Below are 20,914 nucleotides of genomic sequence, written 5' to 3' on the forward strand. Positions count from 1 at the left end.
AAAACAGCAGCAGCAACATTACTGAAGCAATGTGAGATCATACTGACTTTCAAACTAATGAGAATAATTTTTTTAAAAAGCTGTCTTTGCCTTATATGCTATATCTACACAGATGTTTGTAAATGTTTTAATAATATGTGCCAATTATTTTCCCAGCAAAATCTAATAAAATGTTCAGTCGCTCAAGACTTTTGCACAATACCATCCTAAAATATATTAGTATAATTAGTCCCATCGTTTTTTTTTTTTTATCAGATTTCAGCAGTAAATATGAAAGACAGAAAAATATCAAACTTCTTCAATCTTAGTCACGGCCTATATGCATATGTTCATATCTCCACCACACGGTGTGCTTCTTGTATGCCTGACACAGTGATGTATTTCAGTGTGAAGGAACATGTTATATTTCAGTTTTCTCCTGAGAAGAATGAAGCAACGTTTTGCTGGTTTTGAAACCAAACCCAAAACCTGATGATAAAGGGGTCATGAGACTCTTTGAGTGAGGGGTGATTTCTTCTGTGGTTCATGCTTTGGTTTCAGTGTATTGTTGTGTTCATAATTTTGGAAGGAATCTCAGAAAAAAGGTATGTCTCTTTAAAAAGGATTTATTTTGCTTTTTGCAGTTGAAAGTTTACACAGCGCTGCAGACTTCTATGTGAACCAACAGCATGTTTGACAAAAAGGATGACCCTCAAACGAGCTGTACAACATTATATAGTGAGACAAAAACATAGATTATAACAGCTAACTTCCTCCCGTATAGACGCAGTCTTGGTGTCTGCTCCGAAGCATCCTCATGTCTCCATGACCTCGTCTGGTATCTGCTCCCTCCTCCGTAAGAGACAGAAAAGCGAAACACCTCTCTGCCTAGCCTTGATAATCTAATGCTATTATCCATTGTTCTTCTAGTGATTCAAAGTTGGTTTAGAAAATCATATTCAGAACTCTCTGACCCAAAGACTTATTCTAATCATAATCTATGTGTGTAAGCGTGTTTGCAGTTACCCCTCTGCACTCTAAGTCATTTCCTACAATATATCAGTCCAGACAGTAAAGCCGAACAAAGCTTATGACCTTCAGAAGACTGAGCGCCAACTCATTATGAGCACATTTGCAGTAAATGTGTGAAAATGATTATAACCACCTAATTTAGTAAAATAAATCAAACATTTTCAATCACAACAGTGTGGAAACAACTAGGTGTGTGTTAATGTTCACATCAAAGAATGAGAGCATCTCTCTGTTACAGACAAGCTAACCTCCCACCCTCTGGACCTTCTTCACTGAAACAACTTTACATGGAAGTGATGAAGAGGCTGCTGCGTTAGTTCCTTCAAACAAATATATTTCCCAGACTCCAGTCTGTGTTTGTCCCTTTCTTAGACAAGACCCCGTCACCAGGCCAAGGGTTCAGTCCTCATCATTTCTGATTTCAAGATCACAATCTCTGAGTCAAAGCCCTCAGAGCCCAGCACAAGGGAACAGCTGACAGTCTTCTTAGAAAGGAAAACGATAAGCTGAAGTTGATCTGAAGAGGCCAAAAATAAAAGTCTTTACACACAACAGATTATTGAAGACAGTTTAGCAGTTGAATAAAACTGACATTTGGTTTTTTTCAATTTCCCAGTTTGGCAAAATCACTTTTTAAAATAGTTGTGGAGGCTTTAAACTCAGTGCTTGTTAGGCATATACCATTAGATATTTAATTTATTTATTCAATTTATGGATTGATTCTTTACAGTAAAGCTATAGAGTAGGAGAACCACCTGAATTATTATAGTCTGCTACATTTAATGGTTGAAGAGCGCCCCCTGCTGTTCTGCAGATGCTCCTCACGCTTATGTTCATGTCTGGGTTGTTTTTATTTTCTTATTCCCAGATAAAGTTATGTATGTGTGTTTGTTGGGTGTATTTTATATTATATTGTTAAAATTCATATCTCAGCAGTAAATACTGTAGCTGAATATTTCTGTAATGGTATCTTCATGTTGTAAAAGAAACAAGAACTTCAAATACAAAACTGCAGCTCAGACTTGATCAATCGTTTATATCTTGTACAACAGGTCACATTTTAACTTTAGGACAAAAAACCATGATAGTTTTTCTCAAACGGCAAATTTATTTCCTAGTAGCTAGAAAAAGAAGCAAGAATCATTCAGAAATCAGATCTTAAAATAGGACAAACAATGAATAAGTGAAAAATCTCTGAAAGCATTTGCTCTTTCTTAGTACCTTTCAACTATTAATGCTGGGACTTTTTACTGGTTTAAAAATGGGACCAAAAACCTGTTGATAGAGGAGTTATATGCTTGTCCACTTTCAAGATCACTGGTAATATCTTCAGTGGTTCTTTCTTAGTAAAAAGATAAGGAAACAGCTTCTCAGTGAAATTGTGTTTGAAGGTGTGTATGAGTGTGTTGGCATCCAGATCAAAGAAGGAGAGCTTCCCTCTGTCATACTCCAGCTGAACTCTGACCCTCTGCAGCTTCTTCACTGGCAAAAATTTATATGTATCTAGTCTTGTTGCTACTATGTATTTTTCATCCCTGAGACATAATTGCCAGAAACCTGATGGTGCTTCTGTCTTTCTCTCAAAAGACTCATTTATAACACCAAAGGCCCAAAATCCCTCTTCTCCAACCTTAACATCCCAAATGTGAGTCCCTGAGTCGAAGCCCTCAGAGCCCAGGACAATTTTACAATAGTCAAACCTCTCTGGATTATCAGGAACCTTCTGTCTCCCTCCAAATGTCACACTGGTCAGATCGTCAGATAGGATGAGTTGTGGATGAGCTGTGTTTGGATCCAGAATCACAGGAGTGTAGGAGACCATCTTCTTCTTCATCTTATTCCAGATGTTGTAGGTCAGGTTGCCCAGGTGTTTAGCCACATCTATCAGAGCTCCTGAGACCAGCTGTGGAGCATCCATCAGGGGGCGCTGCTTGACTCTGATCACTGCAGCCTTGTAGCTCTGGAGAAACACGACGTCTTCAGCTCTCAGTTGCTCCTCTGTGGCTCTGATTGTTTCTGAAAGAGTTTCCATTTTTCTGTTCAGATTCTCAGTCTTCTCCTTCATCATCTGACTCTTCTGTTTCTCTTCTGTCCTCAGAGCAGTGATCCTGGCTTTTTCTTCCTTTTGTAGAAATTGACGAAGCTTTTTAAACTCCTCATGAATTTGCACTTCTGTCTGCTGGGCCTGGACCTTAATGCTTTCTGCTATTTGGTCAAACTCTCTTTTAGTGTATTCAGTGTTCATCTTTAACACCTTTAAGGGTGCCAGCAATTCCTTTAGCTCTTTTCTGTGACCGTGTGCAGCTTCATCAATAGGTCTGAATCTGTGGTATTTGTGTGCTATTGAATCTCGACAGACAACACACACCGGCTGCTGATGATCCAAACAGAAGAGTTTGAATTTCTCAGAGTGCAGACTGCAGAGAGCCTCAGACTTTTTAGAAGCTTTTAGAGCTTTCTTAATTATGAAGGCCTCACACAGGTTCTTTAACACCAAGTTACGGGGAGGATCATTCAGTAAAGGAATCATCTTGCATATTGGGCAGGATTTTATTTGTTTGTCTCTCCACCACAGCTGCAGACAGTCTTTACAGAAGCTGTGGCTGCATGACAAGATGACAGGATCTTTGAAGATGTCGTGGCAGACGGGACAGGAGAGATCCTTTTCAGACTGAGAAGACATTTTGCTTGGGATTGAAAAACACAAAACAAGACATGTAAATATCCCATAAGGTAATATACCTGATAAACTGAAGACGTTTTTTTTTTCTTTAAAAAAAATTGTTGTTTTTTATTTAGTTTTTTTTCCTTGTTGATTCCATCAACAAGGCCAAACAAAGCTTCTACTCTGGTATTATCAGTAAATATGAGGGTAACACAAGGATTATGTTTACAGTTCTCAACAAACTTCTTCAACCCCCCAATGCTTTACCACCACACTTCTTCTGAAACATGTAACTCCTTGATGCAGTTCTTCACTTCAAAAATTCATAACATTCATCAGCAACTCAGTTCGAATGTTGTCTACGCCCTCTCCAGAACCTTTTCTCCATTTTGAGCCCTTTTCCACCTTTCATCTTCCTGATATAGCTGATATTTCTGAGTTCATATGTAAATCCAAGCCTGCCTATGACCCTATGCCTACAGGCCTTGTGAAATCCTGCCTCTTTTCCCTACTCCCACTCATCTCTGCTGCCATTCACTCTTCACTCACCACCAGCATCGTACCCTCATTATTCAAGATTGCTTCAGTCACTCCCATACTGAAAAAAACTTCTTTAGATCCTAACAACTTTAACAACCTCCCTCCGATCTCTAACCCACCCTTCATCTCTAAAATACTTGAAAAAACTGTTGCAGCTCAACTTAATTTACACCTGGTTAATAATAACATCTACAAGAGGTTTAAATATGGTTTTCGCTCGTGTCATAGCACAGAAACTTCTTTACTTTACTCTAATGATCGTCTAATCGGAGCTGACTCTGGTCTTCTCGACATTATCATTCTTTTGGATCTGAGCTCAGCCTTTGACACGACCTCTCTCACTCTGTCCTACTAAGCAGACTTTCCTCTCTTGGTGTCTCTGAAACACCCCTAGCGTGGTTCCAGTCATATCTCCTCTTATATCAGTTCGCTCTCGTCTATTCCCAGTCACTTCTGGTCTACCCCAAGGTTCAGTCTTCGACCCTCTTCTCTTCATAATTTACATCCTCCGTCTTGGTACCATTTTCTGCAAATTTGATCTGTTTTGCTGATGACACCCAGTTATATCTCTCCTGTAGGCCTGATTCCTCCCTCCCACTTTCTTCCCTTAGAGAATGCCTATCTGAATTAAAATCCTGGTTTAGCTCTAATTTTCTTAAGCTCAATGAGGATAAAACTGAAATCCTCCCTGTTGGCACTAATGTAGCAGGTTGAAAAAGCTACATGTTTATTTTTGTAAGAAAACCAATTACCCCCTTATTTTTTGTTTATTATTGTGACTTATTTTGACATTGTTATGTGTTGTTATATTGGTTATATTTCATTATGCCAGTAGATGGTGCTCTTGCACTGCTGTGGAACTACCAGAGAGACTCTAGCTATAGGCTCTGCGCATGCGCAGCTCAGAAATAAATGAGCTCCGGCCTGAGCAAGACGCTAACTTCGGTGTCCTCTCTATTAATCCACAGGTACTGACAAACAAACTTTTATGTTACCGAACTGGTTCTAAATGTCATGTAAGTTGAGTAACAACTGTTCGGCTATATTTTGAGATGAGAGTGATGATGTTGTTTTGTGGTATTTTGTTGTAATGAGTATTAGTGTATCATCGGCATAATGCTATAATGCTACGTAGCACTATAAGTATATGCTATGACAGTGGCAACCTGCGACTTCCGAAAATGTGTTGTAGTGTTTGTTTTAGTGTTAGCCAAGCAGTACTAAGTACATGTATTAAGGGGAAAGCTTTTTGTTGGTGAAACAACGTTGCAGTCGTCTGCCGCCATGTTGTGTTGCGTTCAAGGGACGCCATGTTCAAAAGTAATAGCGTATATGGCGCGAATGTGGGGAAAGGTTGTGTGAATGTGAGATGGGTTATTTTGGTATGTTGTTATGCTTTAACCGTGAGTGTTTTGTGTAAGTTGTGAGTATGTAAAGTCATTTTGAATTAGTTTGTATTTATTTTGCTTTTGAGAGAATGCTTTTTGTAACTTCATTTTTGTTTATGAACTCTGTTATTTTATGGGAAGAATGCATGATCTAGTGTGATTTGTATTGTGTATATGCAGAAATAAATGAGCTCCGGCCTGAGCAAGACGCTAACTTCGGTGTCCTCTCTATTAATCCACAGTTTGCTCATATTTGGCTACGCAGTGCTCTCTAGCCTGTGTGCCGCTTGCTGCCGGTCCAGATTCCCCTAGGTCTGGTGCCGGTAACAACTGGGGGCTCGTCCGGGATCGTCTAGTGGTGACGTGTGTGCCAAACGACCAGAACTGGTGTCCAAAGTCTCAGGGAAGGCTGCATTGAGTGCGTCATCCAGGGAGCCCAGGTCACAGTCAAAACGTCAAGATGGCCACTGTTACCCCACGGCGGTTGTTGATAGTAAAGATCCAGAAAAGACTTTGTGATTTGAGTGTGAGCCAGCTGCGCACTGTTGTTTCTTCAGTGGAGGATGGCAGTATGACTCGCAATCTTGATGGCTTAAGTGAACCAGAACTGTATGACCTGATCGTTGAGTACATCAGAGGTGAAAAGTTAAGAGCGTTGGAGGATGAAGGTATGGCCCAGCTCTTGCTCCTCGACGACATCGTGAGTGACCTGCTGTCAACGGACGTCGGAGGGGCTGGAGATCATCTGGCCATGCCGCTTGAGATGGAAGATATTCCTAACCAGCAGCAGGAGTGCCCTACTTCACCCCACACTGACCCCACACATCCTGACAGACACCTGGCTATGCCAGCTGACCACATCCCCACTCCACCATCACACCCTAACACAGACTCTCACACACAGCCCATTCTACCGCAGGACAGAGACATCTCCACCTTTCCCTCATCCATGCTAAGAGACACTGATACGCCCACCAAGAACTTCAACATCCCAGCTTCAGTGTCACCGGCGCCTAGTGTTGCTGGGGTTTCCCCTGGCAGGGTGAGTCGTCCGTCCAGAGGATATGACCAAGTTTTGAGTCTCAGTGATGTGGCAGCTTTGTTTCCACGCAGAGAATTCAAGTTGCATGGTGGACAAATTTCAGATCTTGGCTCGGATATGTCCTACAGTAGTCTGTGCAAACAAATTGATGAGGGGTTACAAGAAGGGTTTACTGAGTGTGAAATAATCAGAACCGTGCTAAAGATAATGAAGCCTGGTACTCTCAAGGAAATGTTAACCAACAAAGATGATTTGACAGTTGATGGTTTGAAGAAACTTCTCCGCTCTCATATTCGAGACAAGAATAGCGCTGAACTCTTTCAAGAGCTAAGTAATGCTAAGCAGCAAGACAAAGAGAGTGCACAGCAGTTTTTGTACAGAATTATAGGGTTAAAACAGCGTGTACTATTTGAGTCACGACAGCCTGGTGCAGACTTTAGCTATGACAAAAAGCTTGTGCAGGGCACATTTCTTCACACCCTTTATCAAGGGTTCAATGAAAAAAACAACTATGTGAGACAAGACCTCAAACCTTTTCTTAATGACTTGCAGGTTAGTGATGACTTTTTGCTTGAACAGATTACAAAGTCCACCAGTGAGGAAGCTGAGAGACTGAGGCGACTGGGTACAGCATCTAAAATCAGACCTGTGACTGTAAGTGCCGCTCAGCTTGCTAACACGGACTTGACTGAGCAAGCGAAGGTTAACACTGAGCTACAGGCTAACCGTGCAGCTATTAGAGAACTGACTGCCCAAGTGTCTTCATTGACCAGACAGCTAACTAAAGTGGTGAGCCAGACTGATAGTGTGGCATCTGGAGACTCCTGCTCGCCCCTGAACCACCCTCCAACACCTCCAGCTGAGAACCGGGGCAGATGTGGTGATTGTGTACAGCAAGGCAAAGTGAGCTGCCCCCACTGCTTTGCGTGTGGCCAGCCAGGACACCGGGCTATTGGCTGCCTGCGGCGTAAGGTGTCGGGAAACGGGGTGAGGTCACTGGAGAGGGGCTGCCAGTGACCGAACAAGCCGAGGAGTCCCCAGCACACACCAGTTTTGCTAAGACTTCAAGTGTGGTGAGATCAAATGTACCCAGTCCTGCACCACCAGCGAAACCCACTGCACAGCTTATTGGGAACAGATGTATGGTCTCATGTGCCATCAATGGAGTACCACTTAAGATGCTGCTTGATTCAGGGGCCCAAGTGACTATGGTATCAAGAGCATGGATAGAGAAAAACATCCCCCACATTAAGATCAAGCCACTTGAGTCCCTCCTTTCAGACCAGCCTCTGGAAATAGCAGCAGCTAATGGTACAGACGTTCCATTTAATGGTTGGGCAGACACGGAACTTCAAATTCAGAGTGTGAACTATGGGCATGTCGCCATACAAGTGCCAGTGCTTATCAGTCAGCACAACCTTAACTGTCCTATTTTAGGCAGCAACGTAATAGCTGAAATCCTAAAAACCAATAAAGAACAGAGAGGTGGGGCTGACCTGTCTGCGCTCCTCAAAGAAGCTTTAAGTGTCAGCAGCAGTGCAGTAGATGCTCTAGTTTCAGCACTTCAGATGCCCACCCCTGATGAAATAGATCCTGAGTGTAGTGTGAGAACAGGAAAAAAAAGGTGTAATGATTCCTGCAGGACAGATTTGTGAAGTAAAGTGTAGAGTCAGAGAATGGCCAAGAGGTGGCCCACGACTCTTCCAACCAAATCTAGAGAACAGCTGCCCTGAGGGTTTGGAGTTGTTCCCAGCTTTGGTAGATGTCCCCAGTGGGTCGACAAAAATTGTTAAGATTCCCATTCAGAATCCTACCAAACATGACATTTTTCTCTCCAAAAGAACAGTCTTAGGTACATTGGAAGAGGTGACTGAAGTAAAACCTGTCAAGTATCTCTCTGCTGACGCAGGGTCATCAGCCCATACAAATGTAAAAGTGTGTTCAGTTCAGCTAGGTAACGAAAAGCATCAGACAGAAGTCAATGAAGGTCAGAGATGGCATCCACCTGTTGATTTGTCCTACCTGACAGAGGATGAACAAAAGGTAGTTAGAGACATGTTGTATGAACAGTCAGATGTTTTTGCCCAAAGTGACTCTGACATTGGTTGCATCCCAAGCTTGCAGTTGAAAATTAATCTGAAAGACGATACGCCTGTCCAGACATCCTACAATTCGGTCCCCAAACCTTTGTATAAAGAGGTAAAAGAATATGTTCAGAATTTGCTGGACAACGGCTGGATCAGAAAGTCCACATCACCCTACTCATCTCCGGTGGTGTGTGTCCGAAAGAAAGACAAAAGCTTACGCTTGTGTATTGACTTTCGGGGCCTTAACCGTAAAACCATTGCTGACCGCCACCCACTACCACGCATCCAAGACCTGCTGGATAATTTGGGGGGCTATTCATGGTTTTCAATACTCGACCAGGGTAGTGCGTACCACCAGGGCTTTGTTGATGAAAGCTCAAGACACCTGACAGCATTCAGCACGCCTTGGGGGTTGTACGAGTGGATCCGCCTCCCATTTGGCCTTACCAACGCCCCAGCAGCATTTCAGAGATGCATGGAGGGGGTCCTTGATGGTCTGAGGGATGAGTGCTGCTCACCATATTTAGATGATGTGCTTTGCTTTTCCAAGACTTTTCATGACCATGTTGATGATCTGAGGCATGTGCTTTGCCGCCTGCGAGAGCATGGTGTGAAGCTACGTCCCAAAAAATGTGAACTGTTTAAGCGTCAGGTCAGGTATGTTGGGCGCTTGGTGACCAGTGAAGGTGTCCAGATAGACCCAAAAGATCTCGAAGCAGTGGAACATTTGAGAGACAGAGAGCCAAAGAACGTGGGAGAGGTCAGAGCACTCCTAGGGTTTCTAGGTTATTACAGGACGTTCATTCAGGACTTTTCTAGAATAGCGAGACCACTGCTTAAGCTTATTGAGAGTCCCAGTGATCCTAGCCTGCAATGTAGCTCAACTAGAGCCAAAATCAAGTTAAAGCGCACAAATGGTGGTCAGCTTCTTTCCAAAACACCAGTGCAATGGACAGCAGAACATCGTACTGTGGTGTCACGTCTGGTGGATATGTTAACCAGTCCACCTGTCCTGGCTTACCCAGATTTCAGTTTGCCCTTTGTGCTACACACAGATGCATCAAATGAAGGCCTGGGGGCTGTGCTTTATCAGCAACAGGGGGAAAAGCTCTGTGTCATTGCTTATGGTTCCAGGACACTCACGCCTGCGGAGAAAAATTACCATCTCCATTCTGGCAAGCTTGAATTCCTTGCCCTGAAGTGGGCAATTTGTGATAAATTTAGGGATTACCTCTACTATGCACCCACTTTCACAGTGTACACAGATAATAATCCCCTCACATACATCTTGAGCACAGCAAAGTTAAACGCTGTGGGACATCGGTGGGTGGGCGAATTAGCTGACTTCCATTTCACTGTAAAGTATAGACCAGGCAAGTCCAACACAGACGCTGACACGCTCTCCCGCTATCCATTGCCACTCCAGGAACACCTCATGGAGTATACTGAGACACTGTCCCCAGAAGTGGTTTCTGCAATCTGGCAAGGAGACAAAGCCATGAGAGACGGTGATGTACCATGGGTGGCTGCACTGCACTGTGTTGATGACACACCCCCTGAAGGTGCCCCTGTCATCACCCCAGAAAACATCAGGGCTGCGCAGAGGGAGGACCCCCCTATCTGTGAGGTGATAAATTTGAAAAAGAGTAGATGGAGTCCTAATAGTAAAGATAAGAGACAGCTAGGACAAGAGACACGTAGGCTAGTACATGAATGGAACAGACTTGTACTTGAGGAAGGAATACTGTACAGACAGACTGGACAAAGAAAACAGCTGATTCTACCCAGTAAGCTGAAGCAAACTGTACTGAAACACCTGCATGATGATATGGGACATGTTGGTGCTGACAAAGTCATTCAGTTAGCAAGGGAGAGGTTTTACTGGCCTTTTATGCAGCGTGAAATTGAGGACTATGTCATTCGCCAGTGCCCTTGTATCAAACAGAAACGGCCAAGTGTCCCAGAGAGAGCACCAATGGGCTCGATAACAACCAGTGCCCCCTTTGAACTCATTTCGGTTGACTATTTACATCTAGAACCAAGTAAAGGTGGCTTTGAGTACATTTTAGTCTTGGTAGATCACTTTACCCGTTTTGCCCAAGCTTACCCGACTAAGAATAAATCTGGCAAAACAGCAGCTGAGAAAATCTTTCTTGACTTTATCCCGCGTTTCGGGTACCCTGAAAAGCTGCATCATGACCAAGGCCGGGAGTTTGAGAACAACCTTTTCCAAAGACTCAAACAGCTGGCAGGAATAGGCCACTCTCGAACAACCCCCTACCACCCACAGGGAAATCCTGTTGAGCGTCTAAATAGAACACTTCTACAAATGCTACGGACTCTTCATGAGGAGAAAAAGGCAGAATGGAAAGATCATTTGCCCCATATAGTCCATGCATATAACTGCACAAGACATGAGGCAACGGGCTATTCACCTTTCTTCCTCCTTTATGGAAGAGCCCCACGCTTGCCTGTTGATCTGCTTTTTGATTTAAAACCTGAAAAAGAGTCACAGTCCAGACAGGAGTATGCACAAAAGTGGGCTGCACGCATGCAGGAAGCCTATAAAATTGCTTCAGAAAACAGTGCAAAGTCCTCTGCAAAGGGGAAAAAGCATTATGATCAGCACATCAAAGGCATCGCACTGCAACCAGGAGATCGAGTGCTTGTCAGAAACCTCTCCGAGCGGGGTGGTCCAGGCAAACTCCGTGCCTACTGGGAAAAGAAAATTCACAGAGTTGTTGAGAAGATTGGAGATGGACCTGTATATAGGGTACAATCAGAAACAGGAGACAAAACCTTTCGTGTCCTGCATCGAAACCTCCTGCTGCTTGTGACTGATTTGCCGGTAGAGCAAGATCAGCAGGGACGTCAGAAAAGACAAACACAAAGACTGGGAGAGACAAACCCCAATGAAACAGTGGAACATGAGTCTGATCATTCGGATGAAGAGGAAGGGTACACATACAGCCTGAGAACTATACCTGTGTATCAGTGGAGGAGAGTTAACCCCAGAAGGCCTCAGCCGAGACCACACAGTGAACTGAGAGCTGTAGCTCCTGAGTTTCAGCCAATAAGACACGAAATGGAATCAGTGGAAGTGCAGCAGGGAAGTGCAGTCCCACCAGCTGTATCTACAGAACCAGCAGATTTCCCAATGCCTGTTGTTTCATCACCAACTGTGGAAACCCAGGAGGAACCTGCAACTGAGGATCTTATGGAGGACACAGGGTCGGAGAGCTGTGTGGATAACAGGGACCCTGCCCCAGAGACACCAGAATGGGATGTGCCACCAATACGGAGGTCGACCAGAGCTGTGAAACCGAGAGAGGTTTTTACATATAGCCAAATGGGACAGCCTTCATATCAGCTCTGGAGACCTGGAGCAAACATGATGCTTGCATATGTTCCCTGCCACATGCCACTTTACCCAGCTGTTCCTGACTGTTATTACCCCACACCAGTATGGACATGTTAGACTGGTGACCAAAAGACCTTTTGACATTACTCCTGGAAGTGTAATAGTTTTGACTATTAGACTTTAAAGACTTTGGGCAAACGCCATGAAGTGTGTTAGTTTGGTTCCAGATGTCCGGAGCCATCTCTTAAAGCAGGGGAGAGTGTAACAGGTTGAAAAAGCTACATGTTTATTTTTGTAAGAAAACCAATTACCCCCTTATTTTTTGTTTATTATTGTGACTTATTTTGACATTGTTATGTGTTGTTATATTGGTTATATTTCATTATGCCAGTAGATGGTGCTCTTGCACTGCTGTGGAACTACCAGAGAGACTCTAGCTATAGGCTCTGCGCATGTGCAGCTCAGAAATAAATGAGCTCCGGCCTGAGCAAGACGCTAACTTCGGTGTCCTCTCTATTAATCCACAGGTACTGACAAACAAACTTTTATGTTACCGAACTGGTTCTAAATGTCATGTAAGTTGAGTAACAACTGTTCGGCTATATTTTGAGACGAGAGTGATGATGTTGTTTTGTGGTATTTTGTTGTAATGAGTATTAGTGTATCATCGGCATAATGCTATAATGCTACGTAGCACTATAAGTATATGCTATGACAGTGGCAACCTGCGACTTCCGAAAATGTGTTGTAGTGTTTGTTTTAGTGTTAGCCAAGCAGTACTAAGTACATGTATTAAGGGGAAAGCTTTTTGTTGGTGAAACAACGTTGCAGTCGTCTGCCGCCATGTTGTGTTGCGTTCAAGGGACGCCATGTTCAAAAGTAATAGCGTATATGGCGCGAATGTGGGGAAAGGTTGTGTGAATGTGAGATGGGTTATTTTGGTATGTTGTTATGCTTTAACCGTGAGTGTTTTGTGTAAGTTGTGAGTATGTAAAGTCATTTTGAATTAGTTTGTATTTATTTTGCTTTTGAGAGAATGCTTTTTGTAACTTCATTTTTGTTTATGAACTCTGTTATTTTATGGGAAGAATGCATGATCTAGTGTGATTTGTATTGTGTATATGCAGAAATAAATGAGCTCCGGCCTGAGCAAGACGCTAACTTCGGTGTCCTCTCTATTAATCCACAGTTTGCTCATATTTGGCTACGCAGTGCTCTCTAGCCTGTGTGCCGCTTGCTGCCGGTCCAGATTCCCCTAGGTCTGGTGCCGGTAACACTAACCTTTAACCTACTGAAGGCAAAGCATTTCTCACTCACTTTAGATAACTCCACAGCTTTCCCTTCACATCAGGTTAAGAGCCTTGGTGTCATCAGCTGTGGAACTCTCTACCCCCAGATATAAGAAACACTGGTTCTCTCCCCCAGTTTAACTCTCAACTCAAAACCCATCTGTTCAAATATGCATATTCACTGTGAACCCACTGTTTGTTCGTTTTATCTTGTGCTTTTGTTTCTATTGTTCTTCACTTTGTCATCTCTATAATATGTTTTATTCTATTGTTAAGTGTCCTTGAGTGTCTTGAAAGGCGCTTTATAAAAACAATTTATTGTTATTATTATATAAACAATTTGTTAATATAATGATTACAACCAACCACTTCATTTAACTCAAATATTTTAGTTCTCTAGCACGTGCTTTCATAGTGCTAGATTTTTTTTCTTTTTAAATTACTCTATGGTAGTATGACTTACCAGGATAAAGTCCAACAATTTAGAAGTCCCTTGGATATTTCTTCCACTGAAAACGTCCAGATGAACAGAATCAACCTTTTGGGTTCTCCTTACCTGGATGATTGAGCATGCATCAAGACATTATTCTTTCTTATTTATTCTATTTTTTTTTTAAAAGAGAGCCTCACTTTTCACTCCTTTTTGTGTTCTCACAGTAAAGTCAATTATATAGTTTTTCTTTTACGCTGCAATAACATCTATAAACACTATAAAAAACTACATCAGTAAAATAGAAAATTGGTGCCTATGAACATTACAGGATCCTCAGTCTGTTCAGGTCTGACTCTGTCCTGCAACTTAGTAAAAGAAACATGAAACTGAAATTTATTAGCTGCAATTCCAGCAGTGTAAAAAAGGCATTAGGATTGCATACAGGAAGCAGTGAAGATGTGCTTCTTCCACTGAATTTCTACAGACACACTGAACAGAACCTGCTCTGGATCAGAAATACCATTGTTCCACCTAACCACTTAGAGTTCAGAGGGGTGTACTACCAAGTACAACAGAACACACACAGAATAATTGAGTATGACAGCTCATGCAGAGCATTTCACACCAAGTGTCCAAAATGTGTGGCTACAAACCCAACACATCCATTTTGAATGCTACAGTATTGATGAGCAATATAGCAGATTACAGAAGACCCATACAGTGGGAATAAAAACTCTGAAATTAAACTTTCAGGTGTAACTCACTTAAATATATATATATATATATATATATATATATATATATATATATATATATATATATATGCAATTCAGAATAGTAAGAGAAGTTTTAAAATATTTTGATTGTTTGTGTTTACATTGTGGATGAACGATGGAAATGGTGTACTAATGAACTGTTTCATGAAACTTACTTCCACTTTAGCTGTATTTTCTTTAAAGCTCCTGTTCATAAGAAGGACTCAGCAGCAGGTTCAGATGTACCCCAGCCTTCCTTTGTTTCCGTGTTCCCAGCTTTCTTCCCTCAGCAGCTGTACTTCCTCTGGCTGTGTCTGCTTTAATGGTTAGTTTTAGCACATTGCTCACAAGATAAAGCCTATCATGTGATTTATGTCCGCATCGAAAGAGGAAGACAAATAGAAGGAACATTTCCCTATATCTACATAATTTTTGCCATTCAACGCAGTTTCACTTCAGCCATTCGTTCTCACCAAACACTGCGATTAATTTATTAAACAGTGATTTTTTTTTTATTTATTGCAAAGTATTTGCTTACAGATTGTAATGCATCATATCAAATAAGATGATCCCGTCCTCAACGTTGAGTAATAATACCTCGGAAGTGCAGTCCACTAATCACTACCTTTAACAGACTCCCAGCTGACTTGACTTTTTCAAACACCTTCATTTTATCTTGTAAGGGTTTCAGGTGTTTCTGAAGCTCCTCTCTGTGATCCTGGGCGGCTTCTTCAGTTGGGTTGAATCTGTGGTCTTTGTGCTTTTGAATCTCGACAGACGACACACACCGGCTGCTGATGATCCAAGCAGAAAAGTTTGAGTTTCTCATGGTGCAGACTGCAGAGAGGCTCAGACACCGCAAAATTTTTGGACCTCTCTGCAGTAAGAAAGCCTCACACCTTTAACACCAAGTTACCCGGTGAATCATTTGAAAAATGTATCTTCTTACAAAGTGGGCAGTTGTGTTCTAGATTCTTGCTCCACCACGTCTGCAAACAGAATCGACAGAAGCTGTGGCTGCATGACAGGATGACAGGATCTCTATAGACGTCATGGCAAATGGGACAGGAGAGATCCTTTTCAGACTGGGAAGACATTTTGTCCTGGAGGGACAACAATGAAAACAAAGAGACTTCCACTCAGGACGTTTCTTCAAACTTACTTTCACTATTAGCTGTGACTTTTGTAAAACTTCTGTTTGTAACATGGAATCAGGAGCATCGTGTTGAAGTCACAGTATCCTGATATTCTCTGCAAGACGAGGACCAGGTTGTCTTTATTACTTTTATTTGATTTTGCAACGGGGTCAAAGAGCAGTACAGAACACTCAACTCAACAACTCAACACAAAACTGCATGTTTTACAAAGAGTATTTATAAAGATATTTATAATATGCATATAATGTATTTATAAAGATACGTTTTCTGCTATGACAATGATGATGAAGCCATTTATTTGTCACTTGCAGTTGCCTGCAGCAAAACTGGACCTCTTCCGACCATAAATACAATACACAAACATCACATCGGCTTCTCTTCGAGAATAGGGTGTCAATTTTGTTAAGAATATGTTAACATGAAGTCCTTTTTTTCAGCAATTGCAGCCTGAAAAAGATCAGTAGCAGTCTTTAAATTTTCCACTATGAGTGTTAGCAATGGAACACACATAGGCTAACAATGCCAAAAAAATACATACATACAAGCATACATTTTAAATTCATAAATTTTAAAGCATAAATTGGGCAGCATGGTTGTGTGGTTAGCACTGTTGCCTTGCAGCAAGAATGCCCTGAATTCAACTCAATTCAACATTTGTCCAGAGCCAGGGCCTTTCTGTGCAGAGTTTGCATGTTTTCCTTGTGTTTTCAGGGGTTCTCCCCAGGTACTCTGGCCTCTTCCCACAGCTCAAAGACATGCAATTAGTGTGGTTAGGTTAATCAGGACAAGGAGGTCAAGGAGGCCATTCGAAAAGGGAAAAGGGAAACAAGGGGGGTACATCTTTCACCAACTTACAATGCTGTGATTGCAAGATGGTAAGATGAATCATGACAAACACCAGATGCTGGATTTGTCATGATTCCGCTGTGTGGCAGGCAGGATTAGGACCCAAATGCAGGACTCAGTACAGAGAGGAATGAACTCAAAAAGGCAGCTTTATTTTGCTGAAAAATGCTAGAATACTACAAAACAAAAACCTAAACTGGAAAACTTGAATGCTGAATAAACACTGACAAAGCACTGATTGTATCTCTTGTACTTTATCAACGCAGTATCTAAAAACTTTGCACCATAGTGGTTAAAATCTCATTCTAATAAGAGTTAAAAGTGCATTCGGTTATTAGGTTTATAGGGTTATTGAATTATGGTTAACGGTTGGTAGAATCTTTTTTTAACATTATCTGCCAGTTACATCTGCCACCCTTCTCCAAATCTGTGCCCGTACCTGGCCCCCCCAACAAAAAGTTTCTAGACACGCCACTGGTTTGTGATAGCCTGTCCACAACCCTGCTGCTGCAGCAGCTTCTGTGTGTGTCTGCCAAGTGTTACATTTCTTGCCTTTCTCCATCCCCTTACAACCCCCTTACAATCCCGTTGGGGTACTCCGCGATCCCCGGAGTATCGCTCGGTCTTTCTGTTGTGTTTTTTTTTTTTCTACGGAGGGGTGGGGGGATTCCATGACCCCGGGGTATCGCACCACCCTGACAGGGAACATAAAGGTTAAGCCATCTGTGTTATTGCCTCGCAGAGGTCGGCTTTTATTTTTAAAAGAAAACGGCACGGGTGCTTCTGACGTTTTTTTGTGTTTTTTTAACTAAAACTACACTCATGATACAAGTTTAAACAAATGAGGTAATGTTGAACGTAAGATATATGTTAACAACAGGATACAAGTTTAAAAGATGCGGTAAAGGTAGGATACATGTTTGGGGAAAAAAAGAAATTAAACAGGATCCATCCATCCATCCATCTTCTTCTGCTTATCCAGGGCTGGGTCGTGGGGGCAGCAGCCCAAGCAGAGAAGCCCAGACCTCCCTCTCCCCAGGCACCTCCTTCAGCTTATCCAGGGAAACACCAAGGCAGACCCAGGACACGCTGGAGAGATAATCTCTCCAGCGTGTCCTGGGTCTGCCTTGGTAGCTCCACCTGTTTAACCTGGCAGAGGATGCCAGCTTTTATTGGATATATCTGATAATGTACTTTGTTCTTTGTTAAGCAAAGTAACACAACCCAAGCACTGTGGGGTTTTTATGCTTTTATTGTGCAGCTGTCTCATGTTAAGTTTTCCTTAATGTGATGAATCTTCAATTTTTCACTGCTCTGACCTCGTTTTTTTTTTCTTTTCACTTTCAAATAAAAAATAGATGAAAGGCATAAAATCTGAAATGTTCCTCATTGTGACAAATCGTAAATTATTTATTCAAGCATAAAAAAGTCCCCTAACTCAAGCGATGGCCCAGAGGTGTGTTTGCACATAACAGACAACATAGTATAGATAAGTATAAATAAATTGTATCTTCGGGCACTTTTTTAAACAACAGTCTGATATATAAGCACATAATTACTTCCAGTTTATTTAGTTAAACCTTAAAATTCCACTGTTAAAAATTAAAACAGCAGCAGCAACATTACTGAAGCAATGTGAGATCATATGACTTTCATGCTGACCTTATATGCTGTATCTACAGAGATGTTTGTAAATGGTTTAATGATATGTGGCACTTATTTTCCCAGAACAATATAATAAATTGTGTGGTGGCTCAAGACTTTTGCACAATTCTATCCTAAAATGTGTTACTATAATTAGTCCCGTCATTTAAAAATAATAATAATCAGATTTCAGCACTAAAGACAGAAGATATCAGACAATTATCTTAGTCACGGCCTATATGCATATGTTCATATCTCCACCACCCGGTATGCTTCTTGTATGCCTGACACAGTGATGTATTTCAGTGTGAAGGAACATGTTATATTTCTGTTTTCTCCTGAGAAGAATGAAGCAACGTTTTGCTGGTTTTGAAACCAAACCCAAAACCTGATGATAAAGGGGTCATGAGACTCTTTGAGTGAGGGGTGATTTCTTCTGTGGTTCATGCTTTGGTTTCAGTGTTTGTTGTGTTCATACTTTTGGAAGGAATCTCAGAAAAAAGGTATGTCTCTTTAAAAAGGATTTATTTTGCTTTTTGCAGTTGAAATGTTATGTGTAGGGATGGGTATCGTTTAGGTTTTATCCGATACCGGTGCCAAATCGGTACTTTTGAAACGGTGCCGGTGCTCAAACCGGTGCTTAAAGAATGGAGAACACAAAATTGGTCCAAAAACCTCTCATGTTCAGCTGGTTTTTTTGTAAAAAGATAACAATGTTAGCCTTTTCTGCAGCTATGGGGCATATATGGTATCACTCTTGGCTGGAAGCAGTGCTTAATCAATGGAAAAAAACACAAACTTTGTCCAAAACCTCTCATGTTTAACTGTTTTCCACTTTTTCTTTGGTCATTTTAGCCTTTTTGGCCAGGGTGAAGGGAGTATCTGCCATCAAACAAGAAGACAGCCGCATGTAGCTATGATGATGTTTGCTAGTTCACCTTACATGCATTAATGTAATAACGTGGTTAGCCTACTTAACGTAAATTACACACGAACAACATTAAGCTACTCACGCAGAGAAGAACGGCTGCTGCTGCATCATCATCCTCATCATTTCTGCTACACTGGCAGGGCTAGGGGCCAGGACTCTCCTCTTCGGGGTTTTTGGGGGATATTGCTAACTCCGGGTCAGATAACAGGCACCACACCCGCAGTAGATGCGCTCGGTGTGAGGTCTCGCAGCAAGCTATCATACGGCGCATTTCTGGGCTTTTAAAAAAAAACACTATGCGTCGCCAGGTGTTTCATCGGATTTGAGGTGTTACCTCCTTTGACAGTATCACAATATCAGCTTAAAGCACTTGTTGCAGGCTGCTGAGTTTGCATATTTTGCTGTGAAGTACAGCCAGACTTTTGACCGCTTCGTCTTGGGCATTTTTAATCTGTAGCTCTGCTCTAAAAGAACGCACGTACCTGGACCCGCCTACTATCCTCGGAAACGTAAAATGATTGGCTAGAAGTGTATCTCAGCTCAGGAAAAAAAAGCACCGAAATAAAGCACCGAAATGTGCGCTGCTTTTCGGTCTGGTTACTACCGTTTATGTCAGAACCGGTGCCATCATGGCACCGGACACCGGTACCCATCCCTATCTATGTGTGTAAGCGTGTTTGCAATTACCCCTCTGCACTCTAATAATAATAATAATAATAATGGATTGGATTTATATAGCGCTTTTCAAGGCACCCAAAGCGCTTTACAATTCCACTATTCATTCACTCTCACATTCAAACACTGGTGGAGGCAGCTACAGTTGTAGCCACAGCTGCCCTGGGGCAGACTGACAGAAGCGAGGCTGCCATATCGCGCAATCGGCCCCTCTGGCCAACACCAGTAGGCAAGTAGGGTAAAGTGTCTTGCCCAAGGACACAACGACCAGGACAGAGAGTCCAGGGATCGAACCGGCGACCTTCCGGTTACAGTCATTTCCTACAATATATCAGTCCGGACAGTAAAGCCGAACAAAGCTTATGACCTTCAGAAGACTGAGCGCCAACTCATTATGAGCACATTTGCAGTAAATGTATGAAAATGATTATAACCACCTAATTTAGTAAAATAAATCAAACATTTTCAATCACAACAGTGTGGAAACAACTAGGTGTGTGTTAATGTTCACATCAAAGAATGAGAGCATCTCTCTGTTACAGTCCAGCTAACCTCCCACCCTCGGGACCTTCTTCACTGAAACAACTTTACATGGAAGTGATGAAGAGGCTGCTGCGTTAGTTCCTTCAAACAAATATATTTTCCAGAATCCAGTCTGTGTTTGTCCCTTTCTTAGACAAGACCCCGTCACCAGGCCAAGGGTTCAGTCCTCATCATTTCTGACTTCAAGATCACAATCTCTGAGTCAAAGCCCTCAGAGCCCAGCACAAGGGAACAGCTGACAGTCTTCTTAGAAAGGAAAACGATAAGCTGAAGTTGAGCTGAAGAGGCTTTACACACAACAGATTATTGAAGACAGTTTAGCAGTTGAATAAAACTGACATTTGTTTTTTCAACTTCCCAGTTTGGCAAAATCACTTTTTTAAAATAATTGTGGAGGCTTTAAACTCAGTGCTTGTTAGGCATAAACATGTAGGTGGTAGGTGGAACCACCTACATTATTATATTCAGCTGCATCTAATGGTTGAACAGCGCCCCCTGCTGTTCTGTAGACGCTCCTCACGCTTGTATTCATGTCTGGGTTTTTTTC

At 42.1% G+C, this 20,914-nt stretch overlaps 2 protein-coding genes across 3 annotated transcripts; one reads left to right on the forward strand and one right to left on the reverse strand.

The window, feature by feature from the left end:
- Positions 1–74: 74 nt before the first annotated feature.
- LOC120719782 (zinc-binding protein A33-like) lies at positions 75–15,713 on the reverse strand. The gene is made up of 3 exons (XM_040009258.1): positions 14,748–15,713; positions 13,847–13,939; positions 75–3,698 (listed from the first exon to the last, which is right to left on the reverse strand). Exon 3 carries the CDS (start codon positions 3,692–3,694, stop codon positions 2,267–2,269), a length of 1,428 nt encoding a protein of 475 aa, XP_039865192.1. The 5' UTR covers positions 3,695–3,698; positions 13,847–13,939; positions 14,748–15,713; the 3' UTR covers positions 75–2,266.
- Positions 4,924–8,262, forward strand: LOC120719768. 2 transcript variants are annotated; one of them, XM_040009237.1, is made up of 2 exons: positions 4,924–5,598; positions 5,847–8,262. In XM_040009237.1, the coding sequence occupies exon 2, from the start codon at positions 6,065–6,067 to the stop codon at positions 7,661–7,663; it is 1,599 nt and encodes a 532-aa protein (XP_039865171.1). In that variant the 5' UTR covers positions 4,924–5,598; positions 5,847–6,064; the 3' UTR covers positions 7,664–8,262. The 2 variants fall into 2 exon arrangements, with proteins under 2 accessions (XP_039865171.1, XP_039865179.1); XM_040009245.1 differs by having other exon boundaries at positions 4,924–5,232.
- Positions 15,714–20,914: the final 5,201 nt, after the last annotated feature.

The sequence above is a fragment of the Simochromis diagramma genome, unplaced genomic scaffold (assembly GCF_900408965.1).
Source record: "Simochromis diagramma unplaced genomic scaffold, fSimDia1.1 OVJJ01000320.1, whole genome shotgun sequence".
NCBI classification, from domain to species: domain Eukaryota; kingdom Metazoa; phylum Chordata; class Actinopteri; order Cichliformes; family Cichlidae; genus Simochromis; species Simochromis diagramma.